The sequence below is a fragment of the Erpetoichthys calabaricus genome, chromosome 4 (genome assembly GCF_900747795.2).
Source record: "Erpetoichthys calabaricus chromosome 4, fErpCal1.3, whole genome shotgun sequence".
Lineage (NCBI taxonomy): Eukaryota > Metazoa > Chordata > Cladistia > Polypteriformes > Polypteridae > Erpetoichthys > Erpetoichthys calabaricus.
The window spans coordinates 38,495,081-38,507,117 of record NC_041397.2 but is presented as its reverse complement, the minus strand read 5'-3'; the positions used below and the strand labels follow the sequence as shown (position 1 = coordinate 38,507,117).

General features: G+C 35.5%; 1 protein-coding gene across 1 annotated transcript; it reads right to left on the bottom strand.

The window, feature by feature from the left end:
* Positions 1 to 6,333: 6,333 nt before the first annotated feature.
* LOC114651007 (olfactory receptor 2AT4-like) lies at positions 6,334 to 9,204 on the bottom strand. Its single transcript, XM_028800961.2, has 2 exons — positions 9,153 to 9,204; positions 6,334 to 7,926 (listed from the first exon to the last, which is right to left on the bottom strand). Exon 2 carries the CDS (start codon positions 7,894 to 7,896, stop codon positions 6,937 to 6,939), a length of 960 nt encoding a protein of 319 aa, XP_028656794.1. The 5' UTR covers positions 7,897 to 7,926; positions 9,153 to 9,204; the 3' UTR covers positions 6,334 to 6,936.
* Between the last annotated feature and the right edge of the window lie 2,833 nt (positions 9,205 to 12,037).

Below are 12,037 nucleotides of genomic sequence, written 5' to 3'. Positions count from 1 at the left end.
GAAGAGGACAAAGCTTGGAGGAGAGGAGTGGAGGCGGTGAAGAGAGGACTTAGGAGAAGCCCGGACTTGAGGTTGTGTGGTGCAGGGGCACTGGGTTATGTGCGGGACTTGGACTTTTATAAATAGTAGTGTAATAAACGTGTCTGGTACTTAAACCACTGGTGTCTGCCTGTCTGTGCCAGGGCTTTCCACAATGCAAAGTACTAGAGACATGCAAAGTGCTTTGGTGCCAAAGAATCAAAACAAACGTTTCTGCCTTTGTGGCAACATTTAGTGCTTCCTGGGTTGTCTTCTTTATACAACTTAATTGCTTGTGCCAGTTCACTTCTTAAATCTAAGCTCAGGGTGTCTCTCACAGTTAAAAAGCTTTAAACCCCTTCCTGAGTCAGAGGCATCCTTACTTTTGTTTCCATGGCACAAGTCAGACTCTATCTAGGGTTCCCTGACAGCTGTGTTCAACATTAATTTTCTGTTCCTAAGGAATTCTCTCTTTTGCTTATTTAAGTCAAGGAACATGTGAGAGATGGTGTTGGCCTCCTACCACTCCTTCCTGAGCTCTTCAAACTTGATAGGGAAACACATTCATAATTCTTCAGCTATTTGCCATGTGTTGTCACCTGTTGACAAGGAGGTCTTGTCACCTCTTCCCTGTCCTGGCCTTACACAATTTCTCTTTCTCTTATCCATTCTCTTTATGGACAGAGGGTTACATATCCATGGCCATAGTTCAGGTGCCTATGTTTTACCATCCAGTATACTTTGACCCAGGTAAAATCTCATTTTCACTTAATCTGATACCCATGCCTACTAACCTTCCTGGGTACCTGGCTCACATAGAGGTTGCCCAGTTCCAGCAAAACTCTTGACATTTACAGGACCTTTCTTGTCACCACTAAAAGACAGTGCGTGATTTTCTTGCTGTTTGCAGCCTTTTGCCAGATGGAGACAACATCAAAATATGTGATGTTCTTTGTCAGATGATTTATTTACAAGACTTCTCTTTCTCTTAGTATAATGGTGATGATCTTCGGGTGTCATGCAGGAGACTGAAGTTTAATTTTGTGTCTGTTCAGTTTTGTGTAGAGAAGAGTAACTAAATAATCAAGTTGGCAGCAGCCATACCACATTTGAAACAGGTAATTCACCTGAAGCGAACCATGTTCAGGCCCGGGCCATGCTTGGATTGGAGACCATCTAGGAAAACATCTGGGCTGCTCCTAGAACAGATTTTGGTGAGGCTAGCAAGGAGCACTTACTATGTGTTATTCCCAATGCCCCAGTGCAGTGAGGGGAATGCTGTGCTGTAAAATTGGTGCTGTTCTTTGGATGAGACATAAAACTGAGGTCCTGAATCTCTGTTGGCATGAAAGAACTCTAGGCATCCTTTGGCCTGGACATTCTAGTCCCCTAATCATTGCTTGTTCCTAACTGGCTAACTGTCTCTCTCATCACTTCACCACCTAATAGCTAATAATGTGATGAGTGTATTGGTGCAAGAATGGGTACTGTCGTGTCATCCAGGTGGATGCTTCACATTGGTGGTGGTTGAAGTGACTCCCCAAAGTGCATTGAGTGTTGAGTGAGTAAAGCACCGTATAAATGTAATGTCTTCTTCTTCTTCTTCAAGTGTATGAATGAACCCTCTTACAGGTCAAAGGAATTAAGTCTTTTTAGCCTTGAGTGGAGAAGGTTATGTGAAGTGCAGTTTTTCAGCATCTTCTCAAATGTTTTGCTAAGGCTAATTAAGAAGAACTCCTTTTACTAAACAGGAATCATATTCTTAAGGACACTAGCAGAAATTAAGGGGAAGTAGGTTCAGAACAGAATCAAGAATCACATTTTCACTCTTAACAAATACTGAAATCCAGTAAAGTCTTTCAGAAAAAGAGCAGAAGTCAGCATTTGAAACGTACATGAATGAGTAATTGGGGCAGCTTTATCAATAGAAAAAGGCATGAATTGTAATTTCACCCTAATCTGATTCCCCCAGTAGTAGCAAACTGAAGGATTCCACAAATTTACTAAGCGTCTTCTAATTTTCAGTGGCCCATTGTTTCAGCTCTTTAACTCACTACAGGTTCATGTTTTTCATTATTAAGAATAGTATTAAACACTAGTCAGTTGTTAGCTGTCATACCATGTCGATCACAAGGTAGAATGACTTGTGCATTTCTGGCATTCTTGTATTCACAAGATTTTTGTATACAGCTGTTAGCTGACTGACTAGAGTCTATCTCTCATGTAACATACTTTGTCAATCTTTGTCCTCCTTTGTTATGCACCTTAAGTTGTTAAGTGTTATGCACCTGGAGCTCTGCACTTTTCAAAATCTAACTGTAATACTCCAATTACTGTTCCAGATTTACTCATTCCAGCCCAGGTACCCCCAAAAACCCCAAACAGCATACCCCGGTTCATGCCTTGTTCAAAGCCAATTTATTATTTAGTTCCTGTAATTCTGAAGCTGAATTGTTAATGCTCAAATTAATTTTAAAGATTTTTCACAATTGTCAAGTGAATACATCCATCCATCCATCTATTATCCAACCCGCTATATCCTAACTACAGGGTCACGGGGGTCTGCCGGAGCCAATCCCAGCCAACACAGGGCGCAAGGCAGGAAACAAACCCCAGGCAGGGCACCAGCCCATCGCACAAGTGAATACAGAAAAATGGAAATGTATTAGAAAATGTGCCATAGTATTGAATACTGACACCAGGGTTTTATTATTATTTTTATTATTATATTTATTTTGCAAACACCTTTACCCATGGTTGATGGAAATGTATTACAATTGTTAATATTTTCTAATTTTAGGATAATCAACTTAAAGCACTATTGATGTTAGTACGGACACTACGTACTCACAATAGTATAAAAAATATGGAATAGTGGGCTTTTAGAGACATCTTGTGGATGAGTAATGTAATTACATAGCATGGCGATAACGAAGAGCCATTGACATTTGAAGTATATTGATATTCAGTGTCATCACCCAACTTCTGCTGCTTTCATTTATTAAGCTATTTAATAGAGGAATATATAACTATAGAAAGAAAAGACACTAGTTTAATATACAAAAGTATTTACATTATTACAATCCACTGTGTCTTTTCAGGTATACTAAATATATCATTCAATTTAGTTAAAAAGTGAAAATTGTGAACTTTTCTATTGTTTTTTGAAAAAATAACACTATGCTTATAGTCCATATGTTCTGGATTTAAAAGTAATTTCATATGAACTTCACAGAGAATGTTTTGTGGAAGTGAGTTTCAATTATAAAAATTAGTAAAAACTATTCTGGTTGTAAAGATGAAGCACAGGCAAAAAAAAGTAAACAACAGAAAATGAAATTGGTCTAACTTTATTATAATTTTGCTGTTGTTTTTTATAACTCACTTTCAAACGTTTCACTTTATTTTCTGCACATACCTTCATCTAAAAATTTTTTTTCATAGAACACTTTTATGACTTAAACCCGTATGGCTGGATCTGATGACCCTGGATATGATGGAAAGCAGATGGATAGAAATATATTGCATTTTTAAAAAGTAATGCTAACGTGCGAAATGAAAATGTTTGTGTTTGTTTTTGCATAAATATAATAAAATTAAATACTTAAAGCACTGTGCATTCCAAATGTAGTGTTGTATGTTTCATACAGTTAGTCCAGACTATTAAACAATTGTGCAGGGAGCACAGCATATAGACTTGGGACTTTATCTCCAAAAATAAAAGTGTATCTTGTGTCTGTGCAGTCATTCTGTGACTTTGCACAAATCAGTTACAGTATCCTCCAACAAAATGGCAATGGCAGCACTGTTTCACAGTAAAGAGAACAAGGTGCATTTCCCTCCTCTGTGGCGTTTCCTCCAGGTGCTTCGGTTTCCTCCCACCATGGAAAGGCATGATGGGTAACTTGATTGGCGATGTTAAACTGGCCCAAGTGTGTGTTTGGTGTGTGGGTGTCTGTTCGCCCTGTAATGAACTGGCGCCCTGTGCAGGATTTTTTCCTGCCTTACACCCTGTGCTTGCTGGGATAGGCTCCGGCACCCCGCCCCCACCCCACAACCCTGGTCTGCATAAAGCGGGTTGGGAAACGACGTGAAAAAACAAAAGAAAAGGTTTAACCTTGTGATAGTGTTCAGCTAACTATTTTAGGAACTACAGTGCATCCGGAAAGTATTCACAGCGCATCACTTTTTCCACATTTTGTTATGTTACAGCCTTATTCCAAAATGGATTAAATTCATTTTTTTCCCCAGAATTCTACACACAACACCCCATAATGACAACGTGAAAAAAGTTTACTTGAGATTTTTGCAAATTTATTAAAAATAAAAAAATTGAGAAAGCACATGTACATAAGTATTCACAGCCTTTGCCATGAAGCTCAAAATTGAGCTCAGGTGCATCCTGTTTCCCCTGATCATCCTTGAGATGTTTCTGCAGCTTAATTGGAGTCCACCTGTGGTAAATTCAGTTGATTGGACATGATTTGGAAAGGCACACACCTGTCTATATAAAGTCCCACAGTTGACAGTTCATGTCAGAGCACAAACCAAGCATGAAGTCAAAGGAATTGTCTGTAGACCTCCGAGACAGGATTGTCTCGAGAAACAAATCTGGGGACGGTTACAGAAACATTTCTGCTGCTTTGAAGGTCCCAATGAGCACAGTGGCCTCCATCATCCGAAAGTGAAAGAAGTTTGAAACCACCAGGACTCTTGCTAGAGCTGGCCGGCCATCTAAACTGAGCGATCGGAGGAGAAGGGCCTTAGTCAGGGAGGTGACCAAGAACCCAATGATCACTCTGTCAGAGCTCCAGAGGTCCTCTGTGGAGAGAGGAGAACCTTCCAGAAGGACAACCATCTCTGCAGCAATCCACCAATCAGGCCTGTATGGTAGAGTGGCCAGACGGAAGCCACTCCTTAGTAAAAGACACATGGCAGCCCGTCTGGAGTTTGCCAAAAGGCACCTGAAGGACTCTCAGACCATGAGAAAGAAAATTCTCTGGTCTGATGAGACAAAGATTGAACTCTTTGTTGTGAATGCCAGGTGTCACGTTTGGAGGAAACCTGGCGCCATCCCTACAGTGAAGCATGGTGGTGGCAGCATCATGCTGTGGGGATGTTTTTCAGCAGCAGGAACTGGGAGACTAGTCAGGATAAAGGGAAAGATGACTGCAGCAATGTACAGAGACATCTTGGATGAAAACCTGCTCCAGAGCGCTCTTGACCTCAGACTGGGGCGATGGTTCATCTTTCAGCAGGACAACGACCCTAAGCACACATCCAAGATATGAAAGGAGTGGCTTCAGGACAACTCTGTGAATGTCCTTGAGTGGCCCAGCCAGAGCCCAGACTTGAATCTGATTGAACATCTCTGGAGAGATCTTAAAATGGCTGTGCACCGACGCTTCCCATCCAACCTGATGGAGCTTGAGAGGTGCTGCAAAGAGGAATGGGCGAAACTGGCCAAGGATAGGTGTGCCAAGCTTGTGGCATCATATTCAAAAAGACTTGAGGGTGTAATTGCTGCCAAAGGTGCATCAACAAAGTATTGAGCAAAGGCTGTGAATACTTATGTACATGTGATTTCTCAGTTTTTTTATTTTTAATAAATTTGCAAAAACCTCAAGTAAACTTTTTTCACGTTGTCATTATGGGGTGTTGTGTGTAGAATTCTGAGGAAAAAAATGAATTTAATCCATTTTGGAATAAGGCTGTATCAATATCGTTTCAAGGTATTTTAAGTGGTTTTCTCTTCACTTGATAATCTTGATAATCTTATTTTCTTGCTTTTATGTATAACACATGCTAGTGTCCTTTGCTAACATTACTAATCATCAAGGTAAAAATCAGTGGCTGTCTTTCATAAATGCATCAATGCTTGAAAGGTCTTAAGAAAGAATTCTGTTAGAAATAATGAAAGCGCTGACAAAAGAAGCAGCTTACAAGACATGCCTCATTTAAAGTAATCACCAAACATGATTTAAATTATATTAAATATCACAGGCATAATTTACTGAACATACTATACATCAGAAAACAAATATTACAAGTTTAATTTATGAAATATCAACACCTTGTATTGAAGTTATATTTACCTGTACATTAAACCAAACTGTATTTGATTTTCAACAGTCTTGTTTAAAAATTAAATAAATAAAGGAAAAGAAATTTTCAAGTGTGTTAATAATGTATTCATTAATTTTGGCTGTAGCTGTATCATGTATAAAATGCAAGGGTAAATTGATTGAACTGCATAAATAAACATTTCAGTTATATTTAAGAGATTGATGTGAACGAGAAAAATTGACTTGTTAATATTAAGGCTCACTGTGAACAATATAATGCACAATAAACATGATTCCTCTTCATCTATATACTTTAATAAAAACAGCAACAATCCGTTAGTATGGTTGTTTTTGTTGTTGGTGGTGTTTTTATTATATTCCTTTTATGAAAACGTCCCACCAGCAATTTACTGGTGAACCTAAATGTGTCGGATTTAAGGCAGGACCTACCCAACTCTGAACGAAGCCTAAAGTTAAACACCTATATAATTATCAAAGATGTTGTAACTGATAACTATTACCAAAAAATGCACTTATTTATGAAACTATTATTTCGCAAAAAATGGAGTGAGCAATGGGGATACAAATTGTTGCGCTTCAAGATATATATAAGAACAAAGCCCCGTATTGACTAAATCAACCAAAGACCACCGGGAATTTTTTGCAACTGATTTCAAAAGGTTTCAATTTACACTGTTAATAATGCAGTGTTTCTTTCTAAAATAATATCCGAAATGTAAAACAAGGAATCCCAATGTGTCACCTTAAGCCCTTGAGGCATGGATGTTGCTCTCGAGGTATCCGATTAGCTGAAACCCTGGTCCTGGTGGTGCCAGTCGTTAACTGATAAATTTTAATTTCTTATAACTGTGACTTCGATCTGATGTTTTTCGATCAGGTTTCCTTTGAGCTTCCTTTTAATTGCGTCACGTATATCTTTGTTTCTAAATGAATATATAAAAGGGTTTAGCAGAGGCGGTAGCACCGCATACTGCAGAGAACCTAAAATACGCAAATCTGTCGATACGTTTTGAATTCTGTAAGAAATAAAAACAAATGCCTCTGAGAAATAAAAACAAAACACAATAACTAGATGAGCGACACACGTAGAGAAAGCCTTAGCCCTTCCCGAACTTTTAAGTTTACTCACTGCAATTCCAATTTTTACATATGTGAAGACAATAAAGGAAAACGGAATTATCACTAAGGATAACGCAGTCACCAGCCCCTGGATACTTAACGGAGAAATGTCATTGCAGGCAAGTTTGAGTACTGCACTATAGTCACAAATGCAATGATAGATTTTGTTTGGGCCACAGAAATCCATAGTTTGAGTTAATGAAACAGACTTGATAGGTGTAATGAAGCCTAAAGTCCAGAGAAATGCTGCAAGCAAAATGCTGTTTCTACTGTTCATTAAAACCGGATACCTAAGAGGTTTGCAGATTGCTAAAAAACGATCAATCGCCATTGCAATAAGAATATATGCTTCCAGAGAGGAAAGAAATAAAAAAAAGTACATCTGTGTAAAGCACCCATTATATAAAATTACTTTGTCGTCCAGGAGGTATCTTGACATTAATTTGGGAAGCGTAGTTGATACGAAAAAAATATCAGCCAATGATAAATTGCATACAAGGAAATACATGGGGCTGTGCAGCTTTTTATCTAACATGATATTAGCTACTAACATCAAGTTCCCACACACAGTTAATTCATACGCAAGTAAAGCTGCGGCAAATATCAACGTGTAGTACTCCGCGCTCATACTAGAGAATCCAATCAAGATGAATTCTTTAAGACTCCCATTCATTTTGTGGGATGCTGCCCTGTATCTTGATGTCTGTGACATGAAAAAATACAAAAAGTAAAAGAAAGTGTAAATCAAGTAAATACATTGATACCTTTAAAATAACCATGATAATAATATTCAAAAAGTTTTATTCAAATTGTTATAAAATAGAATAAATTGTGACTAAGTTTTTGGAATACAGCTTATTTTGTTTGTTATTATTGTTCAGAAATAAAAGATGAACAAAAAAAGTTAAAATTAAACATTGTTTACACCCACAGTTACTAACATGTCAATAAAGTAGATCACATTTCAATTGAAACTGAAATGCCTGCTTAATATTGTGAACTACCAATAATTTCCCCAAGAATACATCAGCTGTCTAAGCATTATGTTCATTTATTTATTATTAGGCCATCTGTATTTTTTTCAATAGGTCTATCCAGTATCCTGAATTTTCAATAATAATAATAATAATAATGGTAGTAGTAGTAGTAGATTAACGCACTCAGGGCGCAAATGCAGCGGTTATTTAACAATGAATCTACAGCCATGCATTTTATAATTAAAACTTGCAAATTTAATAACACCCAACTATTATTACTGTTAATCCAATTATTATTATTGTTCTTGTTATCACAATTTTGTTGGGTTTTATTAAATTTGCAAGCTTATTTTTAAAATAGCTATAAATTTATCCTGAAGCAGCCTCTGTATTTGAGTGTGTTTATTATTATTATTATTATTATTATTATTATTATTATTATTATTATTATTATTATTATGTCTGTTGCCTTGGCAGCTTTCAAGATCAGAATGCACTGCAAGTGTCTTCCAAAGCAGCAGACAGAGTTAGCCTTTTATTCAAGCTAAAGACAATTTCATATACCAGTAATCAGATACAAAATTGTACTGAGATTCTGAATACCTTAATTAAAAATACTTACATTTTTCTTCTATTTATAATCTACACTCCATTATTCCAATATATACATGAGTTGAACCAGAACTTATTACCTTCAACATTGCACATAAAGCAAAGACCAAGCTTGGACTGAATGCCCTTCTATGACAGCCCAATCATACATGCACACAATCTCAGTTTTTAAAATCATGAAGAGAACTAAGCAGTTTGTAAAGTGGATGGATTCAATTTTTAATAAGATAAGATGAGATGTTAATATTTTTTAAGGAATGCAAACTTTACCAATTAACCAAAGTAATTTAAAAAGTGATGATGAGGATCATCATCATAATAATGCTCAAAAAATACTTACAGATGAAAGATGATTAACTTGTGTTCGTCTGTAAACAAAACTGCAAAGCAAATGCAATTTGAATGTCTTATTTATGTATTTTCTTGTCAATGTTTTAAAAACATTGTTGCTAACAATGAGGCTCCTTCAAATCCTCATCCCCACTTCCCTTTAAATCTCAAAGGAAGTATCATTAAATATATTTGCTACTTGTATTTGTATATTGTTGACAAAGCTTACGACTCCTTGGAGAAAGTTTCTTATTTCTCAGAGGTGTTTATTATTTTTTACTTTCTATTTTGTTAGAAAGATGTCTTGCATTCTCATAGCAACATATCATCAGACCTAAATGTATGCTTTTGTAGGCATTAAACAATATATACAATATGTACACAAGTAAAAATCCAAACAAATGAATGCACTGACATGAAATATCATTTGCCCCTTATCCATAGTGATTAGTTCTGTCACTTTACAGGTTCAATATCTGTGATTCAAACCAGTCACTGTGGAGTTTTCATGTACTCCTATGTGCACATGAAATTTTACATAAACATTTACATTTACATATATTTGCTTAGCATATGTTTTTATCTAACATAATTGAGTAACATCGGTCTGGGGACTGTTTGGGAGCAAGTGTTACAGGACAAGTGTACAAAACTGATTACCAGATACATACAGTAGTTACAATTTCTAGCTTTACATAACCTTGCAGCTATCGTTTAGACAGAAATTCAAAAAAACAAGAGAGACTTCAAATGCTTTTGAAAGACCTTGAATGATTCAGAGTTTTCAATGGAGGTAGGCAGGTCATTCCACTAGAAATGAAGTACACATGAAAAGAGTCTGGGCTGAGATTTAATACCACTTTGAGGCAGTATCAGTAGATTACATTCATCAGCAAATCTAAGTGATTGAGAAAGAGCATTCCACCTCACAAGTGTCTCCATATATACTGTAAGGGTACAGAGCTGCTGATTTTTCTGTAGGCAATTATCAAGGATTTGAACTTAATATGTGCCACTACATGAATCCTGCATGTGTAGTGATCTAAAATTTCTCTAAAAAACAGTATCAGTTTATGTCAAAGGTTTCACTTACAGTACTTTGGTGGCACCTTGTAGACATCATTTAAATTATGTTATACATTATATAAATGAATTAATATATGATACATATCTCTCATTACCTGGATGATACCCCTTAACATAACATTTTTAGGAACTCATTCCACCAGTCTGTGGTGAACTAAAGAGAAACATACTGTCTAGTCCATTACCCTCAACCATCACCTTGAACTTAACTTTATGTATCTTCCAGCATTCAGGTTTTTTCCATTTATTGTATGTGTATTTTCTTCATTTATTTTGATACACATTTACATCTAATTAATAATCAGTGTAATTTAATTTAAAAGAACGTCAACACTTTTTATTGTTCTGTCACTGTATTATTTTTTACATATAAGAAAGTGCTATACTTCTGTCCAATCATTGTCAAATCCATCTTTTATCTCCAGTAGAGGGTATCTGTGAGCAGAAAAAAAAGAAACAAATGTATGATTGTGTTTAAAACACATGACATAATTTTGGAAAATAAGCATGATAGCTTTATAGGTTTATAAGATCATTACTGTCACATGTACATAGTACAGTGAATCATGTGGACCTCACATGGCAGGACTGGGTAAAGATCATTGTAGAAGTAGAAATATGCTTTGTCTAAATTATAAAATGACCTTTAAAATAGAAACAGTCAAGTACACAACAGACAATATGTTGCATATACACACTTTCAGAGAATAGGAAACACTAGTACTTTGGATATTTGGACCAACATTACCTTCACATGGAAGCTGGTATACATTTAACAATCAGTGTTAAGAGCTAATTAGATAATAAAATATTTGTATATGAACAATGAATAATCAGAAGTTGTATTATATGTGCATGCCATTGTAGAGATGCACATGAGGCAGTTAAACAAAGCTCAATGGATTGTTTCAGAAACATTGGCTGATTTATTGCCAATATTTAAATGTTGCAATCATTGTAGCAAAATAAATATATTTTACATAGTGAAAGTAGAGTAAATCCACAAATCCACACAGTATTTTGTGAATAAAAATTGGGAGTGTGCTCCATTCGACTTTCCCGTATACTGAGATAGAGGAAAAGGTCATCAGAACCTCTATTTGTGCAATATTTCTCAAATGTGATATCTCTTTCTCATCATAACTAATTTAAAATATCAATACACTTATCTCGTTTATCATTTATCTCAATTTATAATCAAACTTTATAGTAAAATGATATTTTCACACTTAAGGAGGTCGAAAATAGTGGTGAAATTTTTTCATGATTACATATGCATTACCTAGATTACGTGCAAAGTAAAAAGAGTTATAGTCACCTAAAAGCATAGAAAAAGTGTTAGTATTATATTTATTTATTATATATTTGTTACAATAAATTGCAAGAGGTAAAGCTGCATTTAGCTACATTTAATTATGATAGTGATGGCAGAAATTAAAAAAATAATAATAAAAATAAATCTATTACCAGGAACACGACAGGGACGTAGCAGGTTATTGTTCCCATTACATAGTTATATTTACATGGCATGTTCAATGTTTACACATTATTGTTAAACTGATGATGTATAAATTAAAATAAAATTAATAATAGTTATTGAAAGAATATTATATTGAATACAGTTTTCAATATTGTGTACACATTTATATTTCCATGATACAAAAAATTCGGATGGTTATTTAAATAAAATTGTACTTCCAGTTGAGTAATTTTTCTCAAATTATATCTGTTTGCTTTTTATGATTATAAATATCTATACAAAATTTGAATCATCTATATATAATTATAACCATAGTTTACTTGAAAATT